The sequence below is a fragment of the Buteo buteo genome, chromosome 20 (assembly GCF_964188355.1).
Source record: "Buteo buteo chromosome 20, bButBut1.hap1.1, whole genome shotgun sequence".
Lineage (NCBI taxonomy): Eukaryota > Metazoa > Chordata > Aves > Accipitriformes > Accipitridae > Buteo > Buteo buteo.
Window position 1 is genome coordinate 2,927,218 of NC_134190.1, and position 26,879 is coordinate 2,954,096.

Below are 26,879 nucleotides of genomic sequence, written 5' to 3' on the forward strand. Positions count from 1 at the left end.
GTACACAGAGGTCTACAATAGGAAAACGTCCTGATCTGTGCATTCCTAGAGACATTAACTTTTAGTGAGTTACCAAAAGTTACTCGAGTAACATTAACTTTTGGTGAGTTACACACGCTGCTGCTTCCCCACTCAAGTCTAAACCGAGTCCAATCTCAAAACTGGTTTCCGTGTAGGAGGAAACTGACCTTTCTTGAAAAGCAGAATGATATAAGTTATTGCTTGCACCATCAACTTGGTATGAGGAGTACCGTTCAAGCAGGTAAAAGCTGTACTTCCACAGAAAAAAAAAGTATCCTTTCTTAATTAGAGGCAAGCTACTTCAATGCATCTATCCTTCACTGCAGTCATAGGTGAGATACTCACGCAATTTCAGGGTTGCTATAGCAATACAAGGCCTTCAAATAGATAATGACGTACAGTCTAAAGTCATTTCCAGACCTTGTTGATGTCAGCCTCTTTGCTTCTGGCAACCCCTCCCTAAGCTAACCAGTCGTCTTAGTCACTTCTGTGTTTAGCAACATGGCTTGGACTATATACTTCTTCCCTGCTTTCAGCATAAATTAGACCTCTCTTTAATGAGACTTGCAATCAACACTGCTCTCTTTGAATATATTCATACCTGATTTCAAATGAAGTTGGATATCATATGTGTAGAAAAACAAGCTCGGCGGCTGATGGACTCTACAAGCTGGAATGAAGCACTAAGTTGGAGGGGTTTAACAGCAGCAGTGCAAACCTGTCATCATTGAGATCTGCTAAACAGCAGAGTAAGAATTTAAAACACTATAATGTATCCACAAACCCATTAGCTGTATAATAAGGAGTGTTAGCTGGAGGGATCAAGCAGCTGCATACTGATGCGGTGTATTGCTGGGCTGCCCAACTCGTAACTCTGAGATATGGATCTGGTGTGTTTCACAGACAGTGAATTAAATTAAAAGCAAAAACGGTTTCACGTTGTCTTAAGCTTCAACTGGCCTTCTGTTAATGCAGATGATTAACTGGGTTTTGAATAACTAAGATCTCACTGTATTTAGTTTTGGAACCACTGGTGATGAAAATCAGGCAATGTTATAAAGCTTATAAAAGGAGTAATTCTGAGAATTTTATAAAGCAGTGACTTCAAAAAGTGTTTTCTTTTGCTTGTCTCTGATTCGGCGAGATGACAGTTCTTTGCTGAACTTTCCGATTTGTGTGCTTATATAAATTGCACGCTAATAAGCACTTTGATCCTTTCTGTCCTAGTTTGAGTAAAACTGCTCAGGAAGATCGAGGATTGGGGGGGTGGGGGGTGGGTGTTTGCTGTTTTGGGTGGGGTTTTTTTTTTTTTTTTTTTTGAAAGTAGCTTATTCTGTTGTTTTGGTAAATGTTACACTTCCAGTATTTCTCCTCTTGCTGAGTTCCTTAGTGAACGTAATTTGTAAATATCATGATGCTCTGAATAGTTCTTTAAAAAGCAGATAAAATTTAGCTAATTACCATGGAGAGAAAACTGTAAAAACTGCAAATTAAGTTTTGCAACTCCTTTATTTCCTCTTGCTCTAGCACTAAGTGTGCATAGAGTTCTCTCAGCACTTCTTGCTGAGAGAAAGATTCATTAGAATTCTTTATTATCCTGATAGAGTATCTCTTACACTGAAAGACTAGTAAAGCTTTTAGTGGACACCATTAATAATGTTTCCTACCACACTTCCACACATTCTTACTTTAAAAACTTAAAAAATTGTATTTATTAGTGCCCGTTTTCTTAAGTAAATCAGCTTATAATGCAAGAACGTTCATACCCTTGATCTTAGTCAAAGACTAACCTATAGAACAATTTGGTTTGTATCATTTTCTATCATCTCACCACTTGTCCCTTTTCAAAACTGGTCATATTCTAAGGCACTATGTAGTTTCTTAGTATGTGGGGTTTTTGCATTAGAGAGTTCTGTTTGAACCTTTCATGTAGTCACAAATACTTTGCTTTCCAACTTCCAGGAAGGAAGCATAAGAAACATTCAAAGACTGACAATAATTCTTTGCAAGAAATAAAACTACCACTAAGTAAAGATTAATTATTTCATCCTCTCTCCCTGTGGGTGCTGCATATGTGTATAAGTGTCATATTCTAGTACAGAAGCAAGAAATTAACCTGTGTTTAATTTGCGGATATTCCCTGTATAATAACCTGCTCTACTCAATCTAAAAAGCAAGGATTTTTAAAATAGGTTCAACCATTTTGATTATCTAAAGAGATTTCAAAAAGCTAGATAATTTGGATTTTCTATGTTATCTTGCTTTGTGTTCTATCTTGCATTAAGAAGCTGATGAAATTTGTTGCATCCTTCTATAACTGGAATGGTGGAAATTCTTTAATTTATGACATAAATGAGGCTAGGCAAAATGTTTTTCTAGCCTATTCTTCTAAATATATTTCCACTGACTACATTGTTTCCATTCTCAGTAAGCACTGTGAAAACAGAGATGGATTAAAGTAGGTAAGAAGTGGTTCGAAGGATTCCCTCACATGAAATGCTGAGGAACAATGTTTAATAAATCCAGTTAAAATGTCATAAACATACAATGGTGAGGAGTTACTTTCTATGGAACTTGGCAAATTTGTACAGTGAAATTGTTTTTTCATGTTATTTTGGCAGAAAAAGGCCAAGCAATTACTGTCATTTTGAAAAATCTGAAGTCACAGAAGAGTCATTTTCTTCCTAAATAAAATGTCATTTTACAGAAAGGCGTATCTTGGAAACTGTTTGCTGACTGTCTCATTTACCTAACTAGCATATTTAAGGATGAATGTAACTAGGTGCAGTCATAAATAAGATCTCCTCATTTTCTTTGGATTGGCATTCAGTTGTTTGCAGACACGGGGAGAAACCGATTATTTACTTCTTCTCAGGCTACCATTTGTATTTTGTATTTTTTATCTAACTGCTCCATCTTGTATAGCAAAAAAGATAGATAAATTATCAAACAGAATATGAAACATGAACTACTGTGCAGCTCAACAAGTAAATCTAAGTACCTCTCACACAACCCTCCTAAAGATACAGAGTCCTACCCAGACCAGCAAACCCCATGCTTGCACTACTAGAAGCAGTTATGAAGCTCATATGAAGGAACGGGAACATCGAAATATTCAAGAGGAGAACTGACTGCAGAAGTAATAGTGGGAGAAAGATGATGGAAAAACACAGGGGATGAATCTTACAGTAACAAGGGGGAGCTAATGGGAGAAGGTGCAGACACTGACCTTCACAGTCAGTGACCTTCTAACAAGAAAAAGATCCAGTTGTCTACCAGAGCCCTTTTAACATCAAGAGTCTGTATCACAGTCAGAAGTTCTTAGACCCCATGTTAATCAAGACCAGGAGCTGCAGTCCTAAGAATCTGGAAACATGGAATACAAACATGGCAAGAAAAGGGGCGAGTCTGGACACACAGAATCCATTTCAGTAGCTTGCAGTTGCTGCTTCTGCCCCAACTTTACTTTGGCTTTTGAATTTAACGCGGTACACAAGATTACAGATAGGTACCCAGGGATCAGGACAGAGGATGACATAATTGCAGGTATTTCTTCAGCAGTGGTCTTTACCTCGTGCATGTTACGAAAGAAGGGTGAGGCCTGGGAAAAATATTTAATTTGTGGTGGCACTGTTCACTGCTTGAAAGTGACCTGAAACCATCTTAGTTGGTGAGCGGTTACCTGCAAGTTACTGACTTGTTTTATTCTTTCTATGGCTGGCAGCCAAACATCGCTCAGGATGCTAATTCAGAACGCTCCCCGCAGGACTGAACTGGGAGCCCTGAAAGAAATCCTTCACCATGCTCTGCTTCCCGTTTCCTGCCTTCCCTCAGAGATATTGGCTGTGGCCCATCCTTAAATCCAGAAGATCTGTGATGGGGAAATGAATAGTGGATTTTTTTTTCCCCAAGCATGTAATTTTCTTAACTTACAGTTTCAGTGCTCTATATGAATTTAAAGGATGCCTTGGGATCTGAGTCATTTTAACAGTGCCTCGGGATTTGAGTAATTTTAACAGTGCTTTGGTATTTCTTTCTGATGCTAGTATATTACTTGAGGATTAGCCCTTTAAGTATTTCTACATATGGATAACTAAGAACATGTTTGCCTGGTGTTGTCAACTTCAGTAGTTCATTATGGCATGAATCTATATCAAATCCAGATGTTTGGTCCAACACCTGTCATGAAGGACGTCCATCATTAAAATATTATTTTGCAAGAGACAATACAACTAGGGTCTGTTTATGTATGATGCCGATTGTTGCTCGGAGAGAAAGGGAAAGAGAATGAATTAATAAAAATTTACCTCACTTTGAACTGTTATATTACCAAGATTCTTAACCCAGGTGAACTGTACTGTAGGAGAAACAAGACTTTTTATAAAGGCTGTGTTGGCTGAACAACTGCAAGTAAAAAGGAGACAGGAGATCAGTGTGACATGGAAGTGAACGCAGCACTGAGGAGCGTGGAGGTTGCTGCCCTGAACACTATGAACTGGGAAGTCACCATCTGGCAGAGACAGTAAGGGAAGATTGCAAGAGTGACTGCAGGTAACAAGTGGAAAAGCACCTGCGACCTACGTGACTTGTCCTATGACTGGAGGGTCACACAGCAAGCAAAATGAGCAACAAAAGTAGCATAAAAGCATATGTTGAACTTGACGGACTCTGAACTGATTCAGGATCTGGGCACAACAACCAGGTAATGGAGCCAGGACAGGGTGGGCAGGGGAGGATTCCCAGAGCAAGCAGGTAAATACTGGGAGAGCGGTTAGCGGATCCCAAGAGGGAAGAAGAGAGCCTTTCCTCCTTCCCTCCTGCCCGTGCAAAAGCTACTGAAGCTGTGGATAAAAGGAACAATCTCAGTCGTGGTAGTTTTCTTCACGGGGTGGATGCTAGCTGCCACAGGTTGTAAGACCAAGTAGAACCTCAGACAGCTGTTGGGACTGTGCGGGCTCGCTTCTCATTCCCAATTAACTCCTCCAGTTACGCTCAGTGAGCGCGCGGACTGTGAAACACGACGGGAGCTGCACACGGGGACCAGGGCTGCTCCTTTCTCACGCAGAACCACAGCTCGCACGCCCTACAGCAGCTCTTCGTGCTGCGGGAAGACAAACCCTTCGAACTGCGAAGCGGGCTGTAGGACGAGCAGCCCGAGGGCTGAGCTGCCTCCCGCGTACGCCGAGCTGGTGCGTTAGCAGCGAGTGAGCTGTCAGGAGCGTTCGTGGGTTACAGCCACAACCCACCCGAGGAGCAACCCGAGGGCCCTCTGCGCGCTCCTCCTAGCCTAGCCCGTCTCCCAGCCGCAGCGTCTCCCAAGAGGAGTTAATTCCTCGGCTACCGCGGCTTCTCCCCCTCTCCCCAGAGAACCCGAGGGCTGCCTGACCCCCCCCCGCACCTCACAACCAGCGTGCCTAGAAGGGCGAGGAGTGCCGGCCGGGACGGTCCCCCCCGCTGCTGGCGACAGCCACACGCCTGGGTGCTCTCCACACCGCCGGCTCGCAAGTTTACAGAGAGAAGCCGCGGTGCCTCCCGCCCCGCCCGGTACCTCAGGGAGCCGCTGACAGGGGCCGGCCGCGCTCCCGCCGTCCATCCCCGGCCCCGCGACCAACCGCCAGTCACAGCCCCAGCCCCGCCCCCCGGTTACGCCCTCCAGCCGCCTGTTGTTGTTGGGGCTCTCCGCAGCTGCCGGGGTGGGCGGGGCCGGGCGGGGGCGAGCGGCCAATCAGGCGGCGCCGCCGCCGCGTCAGTTCTATCGGCGGCAGAGAGCGAGGCGGGGGGGGTGGCCGGCGGCGCGAGCGTTCCTCTGTTTCTCTCTCCCTCTCTCCGAGGGCGGGAGGGGCGGGGCGGGGCGGGGGAGGCGCGCGCCGCGCCGCGTCGCGTCGCGAGGCGGAATCCTGGCGCGCGGGGGGCGCGCGCGCGCGCGCGCTCTCTGGCTCCCGCTCCCGCTCGCTCGTTCCCGCTCGCTCGCTCCCGTCTCTCACGGTTTCGGGACCGGACCATGGCGGTAGCGGCCGGTCGGCGGCCCTGGGCCCTGCTGTGCCTGACGGCGGCCGCGTTGCTTTTCCCCGGGGCGGCCGGTGAGTTGGGGACGCGTGATCGGGGAGGAGTGGGAGAAGGGGAGGGGAGGGGAGCGGGTGAGGTGGTGCCTGGGGCGGCGGCGGAGGAGGAGGGGGGGGAAGGAGGAGGAGGAGGAGGGCGGCGGGGGTCTAGCGGGTCCCCGTCGGTTCCTTTCAACAACATGGCGGAGGGGCCGGCTGGGGCGGAGTCGCCTTCCTCCTCTCTCCCCCCCCCCCCCTCAATCCCCCGGGTGTCCGAGGCTGGCGGAGCCCGGGGATCGCTCGTCCCTTTGTTGGCCGAGCGCACCGGCGGCGCCGCGGGAGGGACCGCGCCGGGGGGCAGACGTGGGGCGGCCGGGCCGGGAGGAGGAGGACGGGGAGGGGGGGGGGGGCGGCTGGCGCTGAGGGGTGGACGCGGTTCCCGCGGCGGGCTCCCCTCGACAGCCACCCCCCCACCGGTGCCCCCTCGGGTGCCCTCCGCCCGGGGTAACTTTCCCGAGCCCGCCGGCCCCGGCCCGTCCTTTCCCAGGCGGGTACGCGGCCCGCGAAGGCAACTTGGTTATCGGTGGCGGAGCACACACACACACACACACACACACGGTCGTCCCCAGCCACCGCCACCCCGTTCCGTCCCGGGGGGGAAGGTGCCTGCCCCTCTCCAGGCAGCTTCGGAGCGGGGAAAAGCCGCCGCCGAGCCTTGCGGGTCTGCCTTCGGCGGGCTGCAGGGCGCTTACGAAGGGTGCCGCGGGGGAGGAGAAGCGAGCGGCGCCGGCTGGGGGAGAGAGACGTGTTGAATGTTCCACGTAGCGAAGGTAAAAAGACTCCCCGAACTCCCACGTCAGATGCTTGAGCTCCGTTAGGCGCCGTGCCGTGCCGGCAAGGTGGCGGTGGGTGATCCCGGGGCTGGAGCCGAAGAGCGGAGCTGTGTGTGCGGCGGAGAGGACTCTTGGCCAGCCTGGAGCTGCAGGGGTTTGTGCCTCCAGCCTCCTGCACCCCTGCTCTCTTGTGAGACAGAGACATGGGGTGTCAGAGCTGTGCTGTTGCAGGGCCGGCGTGTGGAGTCAGAAATGCGAGAAATGGATATTTTTCTATTTAACACCAAAAAAAAAAGGCAAGCCCATTTTGTTCTTCAGTTAGCAGTTTGGGCCGTATGTCCTAACACGGTGTACAAACGTTACAGACACCCTACTCTAGTTGGTTTAGGTTTCAGTTTCATCTGCAGAAGGTTAGATGATGATGGTGACAGATCCACAAACTGCATTTCATAATCAGTCCGCTTCTGAAATTCTTCTGTAGGTGGATTGTGTATTGATTTGGGGTTTAAAGAGGAAGAGGAGAAGCACCGCAACTTCCTTTTTCAATTACAGCTTTGAGACATCCCTCGATCAGGATAAAAATCCATGCTCTTCATCATTCAATCCAAGATGGTACTCATGCTGTAAAGAAAATATTACTTAAAACATAACTTGCTATACTAAAATGCTGTGTTAATCGTCCATGTTATTTTTGAAGAAGAGGAAGAATTTTTGATGTGGAAACAGTGAAATAAGCTTAAGAACCGTGGCGGTTCTTGTGTTCTTAAAAAGGTGCAGCAGGCTTTAATAATTTAAAGCTTCCTTATGTAACGCATCCAATTTAGACATTGAAGGAAATTTTACCTTGATTTGAGCTTGGAATATTTCTTTTCCCTTTTAATGCCTCTGATCAATCAACGGTTTTCACCTAATCTCAGTCGTGAAATTGAGGTCTAAAAGCTTTATGTGACAACAAGGCAAGAGACTTCCATAGAAGAGCTTAAGGATGGAAGTGGTGGTGTGCTACCTTTTGTTTAAGAAAAGATAAATCCTTCCTAGCTGAGGGAATGGGGGGGCGGGGGGGAGATCCATAACTCATAGACAGGTCCTGGTACTGGTAAAGGAGTTAATTTCTTTGAACATTGTGGTCTAAGTTGACAAAGAAGTGCAAGGTATGATCTGTCTGCTGTTACTTAGTATTCTTATCATGGGTTGACAAAAGTTAGGCATCTTCTGATTGCTTCTCATGCTGCTGTTTTGCAATATACTAGTGTTTATTGCATGAATGAATCGTCTTGTGATACGGTTTATATGGAGATCAGACATGTAATGAATCACAGCAGCTAGCTGAACAGAAGAACAGCCCTAATTTGTAAGACAGAGTCTGAAATTTAGCTTTTTTTATTTTTTTAAACTGTGTGAGCCATAGTCTTTGGTCTCTCCAGAATTCTGGGTAGTCATCTCTTAAGAACCCTTGCATTCACACAATTGCTCCTAATCGCAAATAAAGATGGAAATCTGATTTGTATGCTGAAATGAAATTAAAAGTACAAATGAAGATCTTTATTCTTTCTGTTTTCGTAACATTAGTAAAATTATAACCTAGGCTTTTAATTTTAACTTTCTTTTGGTTTTCTAAAGCATACTGTTCTATGAAAGATACCAGAAACAAATTTTTAATGTATCTTGCTGTAAGAGGCATGAACGTATCTGTGAGTAGCTTTATGGATGAGAGGCAAAAAAACTGTTAGTGCCCTTTGGCACCTGCACTACAGAGAATATAATACTGCTTTTTTGAAGCTGGGATTTTTCACAAGGCTCTATCGTTGCTTGCAAGTTGAGGATAGTGCCTTAATAAAGTAATTTGTCTGTTTTCTTGAGTGTATCGCTTCAGTCGCCAAAACCTGCTGTTTTCAGTGGAAGTTTTGCTTAACAAAGATGGATGAAATGTATGTGAAAGTTGTCCTGAAAACTTGAAATCCAGTGCTGTTACTTTACAACAGTTAAACATAATTAGTGCCTTTGTGAGATGAGTTAGTGAAGGTCATGAAGTATCATGGTTAAAAAAAAAATGTGACCATGTCCCACATATTGTAAGACCTAAACATTTTTGTATCTTGAGCTAGAAGAGTTCAGAGATGAGGCAGGTGTATTGTTTGAGGGGATTGTCTGAATCGGAGAATAGGAAGCTGATGGCACCTTTCGGTGTCAGGCTTTTTTGCTTCTGGCAAATTTTATTGGATAGGGGAAAAAAACTACCATTAAACACTACAGCCCTCTTGCTCATCTCCCCAAAATCTGTTACTGTCTCTTGCACGTCATAGCCCCACTCCTTTATCCCTTGAAACTCTCCATCTTGTGGAACCAGGAGTCCCAATTGTTCTTCTGGTGAAGTTCCACTGTTTGGTGAAATTTTGGGTTCAAAAATTGTATTTTCCACGGGAGAAGAGTTATAATGTCACAGGAGAAGGATCTTGAGTTTCTTCTTCAGCATAATGCTGCTGTTGGGGGCCTGAGACTATTTGTCTTTTTTAAATTCGTAAAACAAAGATACATGTTTAAATAAATCAAAGTATTAATAATATAAAATTGTTAATTATGCATAATGAGATGTGGGTTTGGGTTTTTTTTAGAGCACCTCACAAATTTTAACTGCTCTAATACCATTTGTTAGCATTCTTTGAAAGACGGTATTTCAACATACGATTTCCAACCAAAAATTCTTTGGCTGAAGGTGGTGTTCTATGCTAAACTGTCTGGTTGAAGTAGTTCTGCAGGATGTTAGCACATACTATGTAGCGATTCGCAGGGTTTTATGCAATTCTAAAAATAAAGGCTTCGTGCAATTTTCTTACTTCAGAAACACAACAGATACAAAAAAGACTGTTTCGATAGGTACCTAATGGTACGGACTTCTGAAAGTTAAGTGGACAGGGTGTACTTAATTCTCTGTTCACGTTTTGTATATAGTATTAATATCTGAGCTCTTGGGAGCCAACTTATTTTAAGTCTTGTCAAGCTGCGTCGTTTCAGTGTCTCATTTATGTTGCCAGCTTGCTTTACCCCCGCTGTGGGCTTTCCAGGCTGCAGCACCCATGGAAGAGAGGCTTTTTAAAGGGAATACAAAACTGTCAAACTGAGAGTCTGAGCCTGAGCAATTACCCAAGTAATTGTATTCAACAGAAGAGGTTAATCTATTATTAAATCGGTTTGAGGTATGAGAAGTATGCTGTTGATGACTTCTGTGACATGATATGTGTCATAATGCGCGTGCACACACACTTTTATAACTGCTTTGTCTCACTGTTTTCCTGTAATCGTAGTCAGTCACATAAAGCAGGAATGATTATGTAGAATGGTCATGGCACAGTGAGGAAATGCAATAGAGAAGGCACTAAATTACTATGGTGACCCAATTTCTGTTCTTGGCTTTGTCAGTCGTTGTCTATATAACCTTCGGTGCATTCATTTAGCTGTCTGTACTTTCAGTTCCCAAGCCCCATATCACTTAAACAGACATGACCTTTCAGCACTTGGTAGTGGAGCTTCATGGTAGTGGTTCCATCCAAACACTGTTGTAATACTTAAAAAAAAAAAAAAATTAAAAAAAAAAAAGTTCTGCACCATGGAAAAGATGGACTAAGAGAAAACTTTTTTTTTTCCTCCTCTTTGAGTTTAGTGGTTTTGAAGGAGCTTTTTTGTGGTAGTGGATTCAAAGGGTGTTTTCCAAATGTATTGAATGTATTGAAATACATTATACCTGAAAGACATTACTGGCTATGGAAGATTAGCTTACATCAGCATTGCCATTCTTTCATTGCATACTGTTATCAACCCATTCTAGAAATGTATGTATTCATTTAAGTCAACTTAAAGACCTGACTAGTTTCTGAGAGTTTAAAATTACTGTAATGCTTCTCTGAGAAGAACATGGACTACTTGGAGACAAAGCAAAAAATTTTATCTCCAAGAGGACAACAGTATGACATGTTTTTCTTGAGATCAGTTACAAGTGAAAACACTTCCTTATAGGAATGAAGTGATTTAACTACAGTTGGTCATTGACATCTCCTCATCCCACTGATGTTAAATCTCATCTGCAACACGCTTGTACGGTCATAGTCTTTGTTCTTTTACGCATAGACAACTGGAGAGTGAGACATGGGCAAGGACATTCCAATTCTGTTTCCTCTCCTCCTGATATGGATTGTTGCTGAAGATTCTGAATTAGTTTTCTTGTTAGTAAAATACAGAAATTCTGTTACCCACCTGAGTTGGAAGGCATGAAGAATTTTAAGTGGCAAGAGTAAGTAGTAAGGGGGCTGAAGCATTTTTAATTTTAAGAGTATGTCCACTAGAGAGCAGCAAAAAACCTGTATTCCTAGAAGCTTTGGCCATTCAGCTGTTTAGGCATTGCTTTCTGCTTTTAAGGGAGGGGGAGAGTAGCTTCAGAAGGAAGTAGTGATCTGTCAGTGCCAAGGAAACCATTCAGTTGTGTGTGACTGCGTACTGTGTCTTGGCAGGAGACTAGAAGATAGTGGCATCAAACTGGAACAAAAGTATAAACTGTATCAAATTGCACTCATTGGGAATTCTTTAGCAAAAGAGAGATGGGAACAAAATGAATGAGTAAGATAAGACACCAAATGCGTTACTTAGTCATAGTGGTATCAGTGTCTTTCTACAACATCACAAGATTGGGAAGATGCGTAAGTGTAACAAGGTCAACCCAAACCTCATTTTTCACTTCAAGTAACTGGGCCTCTGTACAGTGACTCACTGTAACTTACTGAATATCTGTCTTTTACTGTAAGCATTCAGATGCATGCGCAGTTAGGATAAGCCAAGAATATTGTTTAAATAGAAAAAAAATGTCATGGGTACAAAGCAAGTGAGATAAAGGCCTGCTTGTTAAGAAAGTTGACATATATATATCAATGTGTGAATATTTTAGGAAACTTTTAATGGGTTTAATGGGTTAAAAAATACTTTGTTCAAGTGTAAATTACAAAAGGCACACCAACAGGAAAATAACTGTTAAATGTTCTTATAGTTAAACTCTGAATAATAAGACTTTCCTTACTTCTCTGATGGGGAGGTGGGAAATTGCATCTTCAAAAAGCGGTACTTGTTGCAGAAACACTAGACAGTGATAAATTTCAAAAGTCGTCATTCTTTAATGATATCAAAGTGTAACTGTCAGTTTGAATAGTTATGATCTATTGGGGTATAACAGCCAGATTGGACAGGAATATGAGGTTGTAAACACTGCGACGAACGCAACTTACAGGCTCAGGATGTCAGCTGGGAGCTATCCCTACGCAAACTAACCAAATCTAAGCTTAGAAAGATGACTTAAAATGCACAGATCGCTCTCGGATAAGGCAAGGTGCTCAGCCCTGGGGAGTGCCCTGCAACGACGTCCCCATCTGAGGGGAGAGTCTCCGGCTGCGGACCCACTGCTCCGAAGACGGGCTCCGAGGAAGAAGGGTCTCCCGGTGGGCTGCCTTTATAACCTCGGCTGGATCGGGGCTCATGGTCACCTGCGGTCGAGGGATCTGGAAGCTTTTCTCGACTGAGGTGTTTCGCTGGCAGAGAGCCTTGTCTGTCGACCGAAGGACCTTGCTTTTCCTATCCCTCGGCCGAGGGGCGTACGTCACGGTCGTCACCGGGCAAGGTGCGTTCGACCCCCAGACCTTGGCTTCTGGTGGTGGCTCTTTCCTTGGACAGTTGGGGAGTTTTGGTCTCGGTCAGGACGGGTGTACCTGCCACAGTACTGTTAAGATTTACCTTCCCATTTGCCAGTTCTCATTTCATATACCTTCTAGTTATTTGTTCAGTAAACTTCATACTAAACAAATAGTTTTGCAGTCCTTTTCATGGTTTTTTCTCCCTTTTTCTGACTGGTCTGTGGGCTGGTGACTCTTTGAAACATGGGTTGTCTTTCTGTAGGGAGTCCTAAGAACCTTATGTCTTTTCTGTAACAGTAGAGAATGACTGGCGATAATTTGTTTTGATTCAAAATCTTGGGGGAAGGAGGCCTTTTCAGAGAAAGGGGTACAACTCGGAATCAAGCCTTTGAGATGGAATATGTATTTGAGATCACCTTTTATTTGAGTGCGTGATATCCAACCATAGAGAGGGATGTAAAATCCAAGGCAATTCAGGTGGTTATCTTAAACTCTTGAATTCAAGTGGAACACCAGATTTCAGATTTGGAGGCATCTCTTGCTTTGCCAGCTATTAATCCTCACACCTTTGATGTAAGATTTTGTATGTTCTCTTGAAAGAGGCTTGTTTATGGCTCAGTGCGTTTTTGTGTTTTGGGCATGAATGTTTAAGATTTTAAATTTGTCTAAATTTCTGGTTTTAATCTTTCTGCATGCATGTACACAAATTCTATGCTAGCTCTTGCTCTCTGCAGATAAACAAGTGGAGTCAGAGTGTATTGGTATTTTTATTGTTGCTGGTACACTGCTTTCTGTCTGGCTTTGGTCCTGTAAATGCAGGAAGGAATGGAGAAAGAAATTTGAAGTAGTAGTCTTCCTTCTCCAAGAACTTCTGCAATTTAGAGAATGAAACCTGATCATCTTAGACATGATTAGTCTGTCATTCCTGCTTCCCTCCCCATGCCCCCTCTTTTACTAGTGCAGTTGATAGCTTTAGTAAACCAGGAACTTGAGTAATGTAAGGCAATGTTTTCCTGTGGCTTCATAAATAACAAGTCAAAACTATATTCTGCTTGTGTGAAAGGTGTGTCCTCAGGTCATTCAGGGTTTGTTCTTTTAATGAGGATTAAGCCTGTATATGCCCTTCCCTCAGCACAAAATTGAAGCCATCGAGTAATGTATAAAGTATTAATCTTGGATAGCCAGCAGCATCCTATTTGTCACTTACTAAAGCAATACCCATGGTTATTGTGAAAAAAAAGGCATTATTTGTATTTGGTTTGAAAATAGCAGAATTGCACGCTGTAGAGGATGCAGTGTTATTAAAGAGTCTAGATCTTTAGTGTGGGGAACTATAATAGAACTTCTTTACCTGGAGAAACATCTAGGATTGCAGGCTTTCTCTTTTAATACACAACTGTATAAGAAGAGATGACTTTAGCTTTAAATTTTACTTTCTTTCATCTGCTCATCTCTTTTTTTTTTTTTATCCCACTAAAAGGCCTTGTTGTGTTGTTCTGTAGTGTTACAGTTCCATGTTTATGTAACGAAAAAGATTATAGGCCTCCTAGTTTTTAGAACTTTTATTTCTTTAGTCATTCAAGGTGTTTCTCAACTCAGAACATGTACCAATACTAACATTAATGTTTTTTCTCAATACAGCATTACAGTGTTACTGCCATCTATGTACAAAAGACAACTTCACGTGTGTGACAGATGGGCTATGTTTTACCTCAGTGACACGAACTGCAGACAAAGTCATACACAACAGTATGTGTATAGCAGAAATCGATCTGATTCCCCGAGACAGGCCGTTTGTTTGTGCCCCCTCCTCCAGAGATGGAGTCATTACTGTGCCTCATTGCTGTGACAGAGACCACTGCAATAAAATAGAACTTCCAATTCCAACACCAGGTAAGGGGTTTTGGCATATTTGATTTTATTTTTTTAAAAACAAAATTCTGTAAGAGCAGAAGTTTCAGTTTTGAAGTTGTAGGTGAATTTGAAGGCCTAAAATATACCTTAGATTCTGCAAGTAAAATTTCAAGAGGTTTTGAACAAGAAATTTAATCTTCTGGATAGGGATGTTAGGGCCGGTTTTGAAGACTTATATGCAAGTTAAATGGAAACCGTGAGTAAGCACATAGTTGCTTTTGTCCTTTGTAATACTTATTTTGATTCTTGAAAAAGTTATTGTGCAAAAGTTTTAACAAATACATCAAAATATTTTGTTAGCTGCATAAAAAGAAAGAAATAGTTTTACCATTTTCTTTTATTTTTACTGTTAGGCCCTACTCCAGGAAAACCAGCTTCTAATCTAGGACCTGTGGAACTGGCTGCTGTCATTGCTGGACCTGTCTGCTTTGTCTGCATTTCACTAATGTTGATTCTATATCTTTGTCATAATCGTACTGTAATTCATCATCGTGTGCCAAGTGAAGAAGATCCCTCACTGGATCGTCCCTTTATATCCGAAGGAACTACTTTAAAGGATTTAATTTATGATATGACAACTTCAGGCTCCGGGTCAGGTAATGTCACGCTATTAGTAGCAATTGCTTTGTCTTTGAGCCTTGTAAGGCATTGCATTTCTTTAATATTGTCAAGTCTACTTAAACTTATCATTAACTGGAGAAATGACTAGAAAAGCTACTTCCATATATGTAGATTCATTCCATATCAGTGCAGATTCAATATATGGAAATAAGTGAAATAAAAGAAACATATTGAGTTGCTGCTACTGTTCCTCGTCATTCTGAGAGTACAGTCTGATATGCAGGGAATATCACAGTCAGCTATTGTAAATACTTTGTTTCCTCTATTAGTAAGGTTCAGTCACTTACCTTTTTGTTCTGCACAGCACTATCTAAATTACCGTCTTCTGTGGTCTTGAGATAATTTGTGAAGTTTTTTTCTTTAGCTTTAAACTGAAAATTAATTTGTATCTGTAGCTATTGGTACATGTACTGTCTGGTTGATAGTTCCCTTCTAACTTCTGTCGGTAATCACAGCACTTCTGCCACTTTCTACATGGCTGCTTTCCCATGGTGCTTTAGATCAGAAGTGAGGCCTACGATAATGTTGCATCAGACTTAGTTGTCAATTGGTCTTTCCATTTGTTGTCAGGAATATTCCTTCATTTTCCTTCTGGCCTTCTTCCCTGTGGTGCTTCTGAGCCTCTCTTCATGTTTGAAAACTCTGGAAGTACTGCTTCAAAATAAGGTCTTGAAAAGCGGGGAATCCCAGTTCAAGAAACTTAAGATTCTTCCTCCAGAGCAAATGGTTAGAAACTACTGACTCTTCCCTTGCCTGTTTGCAAATTACACTTTAAGTCAAAGCAGCATGTTGTGGAATTACTTAGTTTTCAGAGCTTTAGGACACTCCAGCTGGTCTAGCCTCCCAGAGCACCTGACCTACTACAGTATTTGAGCATTGGCTACTGATGGCTGCATCAGAGGAAGAAAACCAACAGATATGGTTGAATTTTACTTACCCCTAAGGAAAGCTCTTCACTAGTTTGTTTTTGTGCTTGAAAGACAAAGTCATGTTCCCTGTAAAACAGGACTGGGTGTTTCCATAAGAGTGATCTTTTAACTTCAGCTGCAGTGAGTTCCATGTTGTTCAGGTGTTTGTAAGACAAGTATTAGCCTTATTTAGTATTTTATGCTTCCCTTTTATTATGACAGTGGGATGGGAAGTACTTCAAGTACTTATTTTCTGTACTGTTGGCAGAGTATATATTTATAATGACTTGTATTGCTTTGTCTCAAAATTTATATAGTCATTGATTGACTAATTTACAGTGTCCTAGCACTTGAACTGATAATTTTCTTGTGTCCTGAAATACGCCTGCAGCAATTGCATCTCATTGAAATGTGTATTTTAATCCAGACTTTGGTACAGCACATTTAAAATTGACAAGACTGTACATTTATGGAATAAACTGGAGGTGGGGAACAGGGTCACTAAAGGGAGAAAAGTCAGAGCTGCTAGTTAAAATAGAGTTTAACCCTGGCAGAAACTGAACTGTGTGAAAGGGATGCTGTTGGGGTGATAGGTGCAAGAAACACAATGGAAATGTACAGAACAGACAAAATAATCCAGACCTGAGAGGCACAGCTGAGGACCTGGTGACCTAAAGTACATGTTCTGCTCTTAAATTCATACTGAGGGACCGAAAGAGTTCATAGTCAAATAAAAAGGATTCTACAGGTTTGTATTACAGTGTTCTCTGAAGAGAAGCATATAAAACAGAGAAGTGATCAGATCTCTAAAAATGAGCTTCCTAATCAGGTCAAAAGGGAAGTAGGATTCATCTTCTGCAATGATGAATAGTAAGCTGTTATAAATTATTCAGTCTTGACTTCTGTTAGTGTTGCCCTGTTGTTCCATGACGAACAAGACCTGAAACAGCTAGAGGCCTGATGAAAGGAATTGATGAAACATCTCGAATAGATCCTTCTGCTCAAGCCGCAGCTTCTAAGAGAAGGATTTAAAAGTCTTTTGGAGCTGAGAATGATTTTCAGATCATGAGGCAAATCTCTAAATATCAACTACATATTGTATAGACAGACTGGGATGCCCAGCTCTTAGTCTCCAACTCACAAATGGCAAAGTAACTTAGTTGCAAGGAAATAGGAATAATTGCCTAAAACAGCAGGGAGAAGCTTTGGTTATTATTGGTAGGTGACTTCAAGCAGGAACTTAAAGTGTTTAGAAATCCAAAGGGTCACAAAAATCAATGTGAAGTTGAGTCAGTTGAAGTGACTGTAAAACTCCTTAAAAAACTTACCTGTGGTTCATAGAAGCTTGAAGGGAATGAGATTTTTACCAGGATTGGGGTTTCTTATTAGTCTTCAGAGGAAGTCTTCTGGGCAGAGACTTACAAACAAGAATATGAATAAGAACAAAGTTCTAGCAGCTGTTCTTGTTGGCTACTTTTAGCGCTTTAGAACTTAATTCCTTAATTCCCGAATTATCCAAATCGGGTACAAACTTCTTACACGTTGGACAGTCATTGATCCAAACTAATCAGAGTACAGTTAAGATATGGAAAAGAAAAAGAACTCTTTTGTTAAACTCTCAGAAGGCTTGAGGATACTTTGTTATGATGTATGAAGATGATGATGAAGGCTTCAGGGATAAATTGGATGACTGTGGCTGAAGACAAGATACTAAATGAGCTGCTGATGATTTTAACATGGGCTTGAATTTTCTCATCCTCCTGATTAGCAAACTGTCATCTTTCTTAGTGCACGGTTAAAAGAAACTTCACTCCCAAGAGCTTCAAGTACAGTTGTGCCCGGTGTGTATGTCAAAGGCTAACGTAGCTACCTCCGATGAGCTACTTCTCAGGCAGTCTGGTTTATGGTAAAGCAGTTGCTCAAGTTCCTGGCGATACATCGCTGTGTTTCCTCTATAGCAAAAAGAGGAGGCTAGTCAGTTGCAACAGAAAGTCCGTAAGGAATACGGATGTAATATAAATATGGATTCCAATCTTCTGGTTTTGTTCAGCAGCAGTGGTAAGAGAAAGCACAGTTGCAAAAAACAGAAGGAAGTTGAATCTTGTAAGTACTGTAAAAATAAGTATAGGAGCAAGGTGGATAGATCACAGTTAGGAGGGTTTTTATTGTACTGTGACATATTAACATGATGGTTAGGGGTTTGTAATCTGAAATTGAAGTGCTTCATGTCCGGAGGGTTTAGAGCTTAGTATCTGTTTAGAGGTTAACTGATATCCTTGGACCTCTTTTTTAAACAAGTAGGGATGTCTATAAATGGTATAGCAAATTAAGAGCAGTGCATCTGAAAATGTACAGTTTACTGAAACAGCTGCAGGAAAAAGAAAATACTAGGCATATCACGCATTTCAAGTATACAAAATCAGCTTGTATTTAACATTTGCCAGTGGATTCTGCAGTAGTACATAAGTACAAAGGAGGAAGCTTTCTCTGGCTAACAAAGTCCAATTTTACGTTTTCAGGGTTGAGTTTGATCCTGTGGTTGTTCTAGTCTGGCCTTTTCTGCATGTCAAAAGTCTGTCCATAAAGAATGAAGTTAGGCCTCACAGATGAGCCTTTACAGTTTGGGCATGCAGTACAATTGACCTGAGGACAGCTATTACAGCAAAAAATTTTAACTTTCTCAGTAAGAACTATTATAGCACATGAGTGATTAAATCACTGGTATGGTGTCCTTTTTTTTGCCTTCCTTTCTTCACGTAGGTATGTTGTCAGCACAGATGATGCAGAAAATTCCTGTAAGTGTGGAAGTCTTGAACTCCTCTGAACACTGCAGTGTTCTAGTTTGCACTCCTCAGACTGACACACAAGCTTGATAATGCTGGTGACCAGATCAGATGTCTGTCTTGTGCTGTTAACTAGCAAACAATGTCCAGAGACGGACAGGAACTAGTTATTTGAGCTATTAGTTGGGATTTATTTTCTATAGCATAAGGAAATACAGATGTTGCTCTATCAGCTAGTGGAACAGTGATTGTGAAGTAATAGATTACTCTGTAAATGAAATAATCCTATACCAAAAGAGCTTATTGAGAGGAGATAACCTGGCTGATACGTTCATCCTGCAGTGTAGTATCACTGCAGAATTCTGTGACAAGCCTTGCAGTTACAGCAGGAAAGATTTAAAGTAAACAAAACCCCACCCGGATTGGGGGATGCCAGGGCTTCTTGTTTGTTGTATAAACTTACTGCGACATGTTATCAGGTGCTGTGAGTTGAAAGCACATAGATGTTTCAAAGCTATAAAATCCTTGATGAATGTAAGCATTTTTCTCAAGTATAATTATAGCAAGGTGCACAAGAATGGCCTGTAAAATGGGAAGCTTGCATTACAACAATGTTTTCCTATTTTACAGTGGCTTGAGAGCACTGACAGGCTACTGGCATACTTGGGCACAAGTGTAAACTTTTGGCAGTCAGCGTTGCTGATAAGCATGGTTTAACTTTAACTTGGAAATGGACCAAGTCACGTCAAGTAAATGAATCAGTAGCAAAAGTGCTCTTGAACTGCTTTGCTAGGAGAGTTACGGGCAGACCCTTTTCTTAAACAAACAAACAAAAAACCTCAATCCTGGTCCTGATTGCTTCATGGTTTGTTTCTCTCTTTTCATTAAAATAAAACTTTATGGATCAACAACTGTCAAAATTCTAAACTGGAAGGAAGTTTGTGCCTTCTTTTCAACAACTGTAGAGGCAGTTTTTAGCATAATATCTTTGAGTGCTTGTTTTGCTGGCCTTTAAGGTTGAAGGCAGCATCTTACCTACTTGCTTGTTAGCAGTTCAAAACAAGTTGTTAAAATCTTAGAAGAGTTTATGTGCATTCTAAAAGAAATATCTTAATGGAATATAGATCTTATATTTAGTATTTTTGCTAAGTGCTTGTTTGTTGGTGATGTTTAAGGTTAATGTTAAATCTTTTTATTAGGTTTACCTTTACTTGTGCAAAGAACAATTGCAAGAACTATAGTACTTCAAGAAAGCATTGGTAAGGGTCGCTTTGGAGAAGTCTGGCGAGGGAAGTGGAGAGGAGAAGAAGTTGCTGTGAAGATCTTCTCTTCAAGAGAGGAACGCTCATGGTTTCGCGAAGCAGAAATTTATCAAACAGTTATGCTACGACATGAAAACATTCTTGGATTTATAGCAGCAGACAACAAAGGTTAGTGATACTATGAATTCATTTAGCTGATTGTGTACCCAGTCAGAATAGATGGTAAATGGAGGGGAAGATAAAGTTGTAAGGATCCCATTAAAAGTAGCAAAAAATAATTTTGTTACTAGTATATTTCAGAGTTTGGCAAGCTTTTCATAGGTTTAATGAAGGCAAAAAGTACATTTTCCTTTTTCTGGAAAACATGCTTTGTTTAATTCTTTTTAAAAAATTATTGCATATTTAATGAGGTGTAATTTCTACAAGCAAGTTAAAATACTTACTAAGTTTGGTATCAAAAAAAGCGATGCCTTATCCTGTCAGCTCACACATCTGCTTAATACCTGTACCTGTACTTCCCTAATAGCCCAATAAGATACATGTGTGGGACCAAAAGAGATCATGTCTAATCCTGTTGTCCTAATATAAAGTAAGAGGTAGAGGATTCATTTTTAAGACTGAGATATGAGATATTCATTTAGAACTCCAGTTAGGAAAGAAATTGGAAAAAGGGAATTAATGATTTGTTCCTAGTATTAAAAACTGTACCTGTTTCCTGAAGCTTTCCTGATAAGCCTTTAAGTATCCACTAAGAGGAAGAGTTTTAACCATTTCTTCAACTTGATTTATTGTGGTTTCAGTAAGATGAAAGTTGCTTGGGTTTTCCTGCAGTCCAATTTAAGACATGAAAATTTGGCAAAACTAACAACAATTTTTAATTTCTCACGTTAAGGGAGGCTAAAATATTATGCTGTTTCATTCAGTTATTTTAATCTGAAATTACATGTTTCACCACAAATGGCCTTTGACTTTTTTGTAAAGAAAGCTTTAACAGAAAATTCTGTCACCTTAGGGAGGAGTCAAGAATTCACACACATCCTGGATTCTTAAAGGGCTCTTGGTTTTGTGGGAAATTCCTAAATGGTTTTAGTGTAGTTGAAGTATACATGTAAATAGAGTTCTTTTTAGTTATCACTAGATTAATTTCAAGTTTCTGTATCTATAGAAATCTGTAGAATTGGAACAGAACCCAAGAGGTTATGCAGAACACTTCCTTTCTTCAGGAAAGGGTTAGCTATAGCTAACTTGCTCATAACAGATTTTTGTGCAACTTGTTAACCTCCAAGAGCTTGCAGATCTACAGCATACTAGGCAACTTTTTCCTGCAGCTTATTATGCTTACCATTAGAAACTGTCTTACTTTCAGTTTGCCTTAAGTTGTATTGGATATTAATAGCACCTCCTGACAGCTTGAGTTTGTTCTGATGGACCTAGGGGAGTATCTGGAGCCTGAGTTTAAAATTAGTATATCAGTTGCATTAAAGACATAAATGAAAATTCATCCCTGCAGAAGCCTTAGGTACTATGTCTCACTAAAAGCGTAAAGGGTATATTGCAATACCTTATCTGTAACTTTTAACAAAATCTATCTGTGGCTAAGCATCCCAGCCAGTCTCCCATTTTGTCCCAAACCCATAGATAGTTTGTCCCCAAAATACATTTGACTACTGTACAGAGGAGGTATGAGGAAGGTTTCCTAAATGAGTGGGTTCCTAAAATAATTTCCTGATTGCTGGCTCAGGTTCCAGATGCAATAGGATGAAATTCCATTTGACTTGGTCATCTTTAGATCCCTTGTAATATAATGTGATATAGAATTGTTTCTGGTTTCTATTGTTAATATGCGGTACATACAAAGAAAAAATCCTTGGTTGGTAGGTCATGCCATTATTTGAGGCTTTAAAGCTTTAGGGCAAGGCTCTTCTGCTTTCTTGAACTAGTTGGTAATTGGTTTACAAAAAATGGATAAAGACGTGTTTTGAAAGTGCTGCTATTCCCGACTCTATTTTCTAACAGCATTGCGGTCTGAGCAGATGGGGGAAGCTGGATCATTGTTTTTAACCCACCAGTGCAGAATTCTCAGTGTTACTTGTGCAATCCCAATTCAGTGCTTGCTGAAAGCTTCAGTGATATATGGAGAAGAATTCTCAGGAGTGAGAATTGTGTATCCATCATGAATGCTGAGGACTCGTATCTCCTGACATGTAGTTTGTGGTGTAAATGTGGGCCAGCGTCATGCTGCAATTCTCACTACTAGTAAAGGCATTAGTTAGGTCTCTCCTCTTAATGCAACTGCATATTTTTCACAGCTGCTGGGGAACATCTGGCTGGCCATAGTAGTTGTAAAATTGGGGAGGTGAGGGGGGTGCCTTCACGTAGAAGGTGCATGTATAGATTAGAAAGTGTTTCCAAGCACAGGTAGACCAGCTGTCAGTGGCGTTCAGCTCAGATGGTGGAGTCGTAAAGCTTGTGACTGCAGTACACTCTTCACTCCTTGTTCTACTGCACAGTTTAGACATTCCATGTGCCTTCATGGCACATTCTCTCCCTCCTCCCCTACTTCCCCACAGCTGTATGGTGTTCAGAATGCTGCAAGAGCTGGTCCGATCTGTCTGCTTTCCTGTCCCAAAATATACTGGTGCTGCTGTTAAGCCAGCTTGAGGGCTGAGAAGCGCTTTTAACTGCAGTTGTGTTCTGTCTGGCTAGCGTGTTTGTGTTCTGGGTAGCTCTTTACTTAGCCAGGAGTATATGCGAACTTTCAAATACTGCTGGGTCAGGGAAACTGCTTTCTGGGCCATGTATGGCCTTGTTTTGAACCACCTAAACAGATAATTTGGGTTTGGGGTGGGGTTTTTTTGTTTTGTTCTTTCTAACGTAGATACTTAATTGTAAAGTGTATCCATGACTACTTATCTGCATTATTCTACTAGCAGAAGAGGAGGGGCAGCAACCTCCATTTACAGTACTAAAGGTTTCCCTGGGTTAGCTGTCTGTAAGCATAATTGTCTGTAGTCATGTTACAAGTAAGGTGAAGTCTTGTACTGCACACTTTCAGGTAACTTTATGCACTGAAATACTTTGGCCTCTCCATTTCTTCCCCTTAATTGAAAGCTGCACTTCCCTAGGTGAAAGTTGTTCAGTCAGACTACCGTACATGGTAAGTAGATCCCCAAGAATGTTATTATGCAATATGCTGTGGAGAAATGAGCAGAATTCCTTCCTCTTGAGAAAAGTAATACTTGAGCCATTTATTCTTTTTGAAGCTCTGGCTTTAGCCTGAGAAGAAGGAATTTGACTGGAAGATCTTGCTAAGCTATGGAGCTCAAGTGCTTTTCATCAGTTTAATCAGATGACTTTCTCAATGTGATAGAGTCAAGCTGTTTTGCTAACAGTATCAGTCCTCTTGCAGCCACAGACAAATTTGTTTTCCCCAACATCTCCCGGAGTATCTCATTTCTAAGAGTTTTCTAGTTCTACATCCTCTCTGTATCTGTTTTCAGTGCTTTTTCCTGGTTTTTTTTTCCTCTTACATTATCTGCACACCAGAAGAGGCTACTGTATCCCACTCTCTGCTTTGAAACACTTTACTACATGACACTGGGGAACTCCTGCAGTTAGGCAGTTTCTGTAACTTATTTTAAACATTCAACTTGGAACATAAGTCTGCAGTTCAAAACTCTTCTACCAAGCAATTCTGTCACACCTTAACACCTAGTATCTGGTTTAAAAATAAGCATGTGAGCAGTCCAAATTTTTGTTTTGCTAGTACCAATGTGAAAAAAGCATTTTTCACTTAAAATTGAATTGACTGAATTTACTAATTGAAACTTGATTATATATTTGATAAAGCAATTGTTATAAATTCCTTTTTTGAAGAGGCAGCTCGTCTAAGATGGATGTTGCTTGGACTTCACTAATGTTTTTCTCAAACTGTAATCAGTCTTAACGACAAATCTGAAAGCTTCTTTACTCAGAATTTCAAATTTTGTTAGAACTGCAAAAGAAAAAGCTTTTACTTCTGAGTGATTTTAATGGTCTAAAATACTTAAAAGTTTCTTGCAAACAGATGAAATAACCATAGTTAGTCTCTTAAATAGGTTTCCAAGAACATATATAAATTTTTATAACGTTCTTGAACATTCTGAAATTGCTTGAGATTCTTGATCATGGTGTGTATATGAACTAAATTAGGTTACCTTGTCATGGAAGGCTGTGCTACTCTGTAATTACTACTGAGCATAATTCCTTTTTCTTACCTGATAATGCAAATCCTGTGATTGAAAGCATCATGACAGATGCTGTTTACTGTGCAGCCAAAAATACTCTGGGTCAGGTTTATTATTACTTGGTAATAATTAACTACTGTCAACAGTATAAGACAACTTAAGTGCGTCATAACGTGTTCTGCTTAGATTGCTAAACAGATGTGTAGCTTGTCAAATACAGCAAGGTAGAGAAAATCTAGGTCCCATCTAGTAGCTGGGCACTGTACTTACTGCTGCATTTTAGCTTGTCAGTCATTACTATTATTCACGTAGGCTTGGATGTAACACTATCCCTTCTTAAAATCTGGTTGGAGGGCCACAGATATGACATAAAACAGTAAAGAATCATGGCTCCTTTCAGAATGGATAGTAAGCCTAGCTTTATATTTTCTCCTTTGGAAGGAAGGTAAAAAAAGACTGAATATTAAGACTTGCAGCTAATAATTAAGATAAAACTGAAGTAGAAGGGTCTGTAATCAGCAGCATATGCTCTTCTTAGGTGGACACCTAGAGTTAAGAGGGGAAAAACTATGCAAAGACACTGTAGTCTTGATTCGAAGCAATGATAGTTCTTCAGAAATTTTGTGATATCTTTAAAAGATCTGTTTAAACACAACAGGTCTGGTAGACTACTTAAAATTAGATTACTAATTTCCCTACTTATTGTTGTCCAGTTTAGACACCTGCTGAGGTATCCCATTCATAAGAAACAGGAGAAGAAATCAAATACAGGATCAAGCAATGAGTGTGTATAGTGTTAATGCCCAGGAGAAGATTATTTCAGGCAATGCAAGGTCATAACTGGTGAAGCACTAGAATAAAACTGAGTGAGGAGAATATTCTGAACTGATTTACTTTATTTTGAACTTCTACAGCTTTTTGGAGCTCTTTGACTATGTGTGTTTGAGAGCACCTTTTATATGCCTGTGAACACATACAGTTCTGTAAAACTGGTTCAGTGAAGCTAATACTGTTGGATTGACTTTTCAGAGACCATAATTCTCTTTGGAAAAAGTAGCATTTAATAGTATGCTGAGTTCTAAGAGTTCATGCTCGGGTATGTGAAGTAGCAAAAGAAGCAGCAGACCTAACTATAAAATAATTGAGGATATTTTAAAAAAAAAAATCTTTTATTTCCTTTTTTCTTTGAAAAACAAAGTTTAGGAGTCACTTCTGTGGGCATATTATAAGAAGCTTCCCACTGCAAAAGCAGCTTTCTAACAGTCTTTTACAGGTTAGAACATTTGACTGCTTTTTTTTGCCTGTTTAAATTAGCAACTTAGTTGAGACTATTCTGTGAATGTAACAAGGCAAAATTCTCTTCCCGTTATGAGAATGGTTTGAATGTAGATTAGACTTTTATTTCCCTACTCTGAAGGATTTGGTGGCTTTTTAATTACTTTTTAAAAATTATTTTTAATGGCATCACTGGCCTCCCTAGAAACATTCAAGTAGAAGGGATGCTTGAAAGTTTTCCCACCCCCACCCAAGTGCTTATTTAAAGATAAGCACAAGTACTTCTATAAAGGTAGTTTCTGTCAATCTGTAGATCAGGCATTTAGTGCCTCTGACTTTTCTGGGCCAAGTGTGTTCTTTGAGGGGAGTGGAGGAAGAGGGGAAGGAAGTATAAGAACCTCCTCTTTGGAAACTAAAAGTTTTTCAGTATGTTTATGGTAGGAACTAACTTCTGAATTCATTTCTCTCCTTGCTATTCTTCATATTTAGTTCTTGAGTACGCACCTTGATAATCCTTAGCGACTACCACATAATGAGATATCTCTTTGGCTTGTGCTGAGTTTTGTCACTCGTTCTTAGGGAATAGTGGCTGTATAATTCAGGATAAAAGTCCTACTAAAATCTTTTATGGGATAACTAGCCTTTTAAAGAGATGAAAGACTGTTCTACAAAAGTAACTAGCTATAAAACCACTTCTCAGATCTGCCACATGAGAGTGGTTTTTATAACAAAACAAAATTGGAAAACTGTTTGGTGTCAGGATTGTTCTTTTCTGGGTGTATTTCTACTTCTTAGGTTAAAAAAAAAACTTTTGCCCCCTCTCTTGATTCTAATTCCTTTAATAGTCTTCTCTCTGTGGCTTAAACTTCAAGGTATTTTGTGTCCATTAGTTTAATAATGTGAACAATTTAGTTCTTATGTCACTTGTATGCCTTCGGATATCTGCAAATGTATTATGGAATAATCTTGTTCTTCATAGTTCAGTGAAAAATCATACAACAAACTGGTTTTCTCATAATCGGTGTTTTTCATTCGCTTTACCCTTGTGCCTCCTGGAATCCTCAATTTTGGCCAGCAACTTAGATGTCACCAGAGGTGGGATTTGACTTTGTTTTTGAAGTAGTGTGTCAAATTGCTGCTTGCAAGCTTCTGCTTCAGGAGGAAAAATCTGCCAGCTGCTGGTAACTATGGAAATTATCTCCCAGGCTGAAGCTGGAGGTTATGGGAAGACTGAAGGCATCATGGGGCAAAGCTTGAATGTCTTTTTTTTTTTTTTTTTTTTTTTTTATGGGTAGCCTGGACAGTATTGTACTAGACCGATAGTGA

The 26,879-nt window shown here is 40.9% G+C and overlaps 1 protein-coding gene and 1 long non-coding RNA gene across 4 annotated transcripts in view; one reads left to right on the top strand and one right to left on the bottom strand.

Moving 5' to 3' along the window:
- Window positions 1–5,619, bottom strand: part of LOC142042388 (uncharacterized) — a 43,271-nt gene extending 37,652 nt beyond the window's left edge. Inside the window, exon 1 of the long non-coding RNA XR_012653740.1 lies at window positions 5,570–5,619. This is a non-coding gene — a long non-coding RNA (uncharacterized LOC142042388). The remainder of the gene's footprint in view (window positions 1–5,569) is intronic.
- A 288-nt stretch (window positions 5,620–5,907) lies between these two features.
- Window positions 5,908–26,879, top strand: part of TGFBR1 (transforming growth factor beta receptor 1) — a 36,361-nt gene continuing 15,389 nt past the window's right edge. The window contains exons 1-4 of one of the 3 annotated variants that reach the window (XM_075052392.1): window positions 5,908–6,101; window positions 14,206–14,457; window positions 14,832–15,074; window positions 19,990–20,220. In XM_075052392.1, coding sequence (XP_074908493.1) covers window positions 6,023–6,101; window positions 14,206–14,457; window positions 14,832–15,074; window positions 19,990–20,220 — 805 coding nt within the window. In that variant the 5' untranslated portion in view covers window positions 5,908–6,022. Of the gene's footprint in view, window positions 6,102–7,487; window positions 7,508–10,523; window positions 12,552–14,205; window positions 14,458–14,831; window positions 15,075–19,989; window positions 20,221–26,879 lie in introns of those variants that run through there. The other 2 variants (XM_075052393.1, XM_075052390.1) reach the window with 2 other exon arrangements.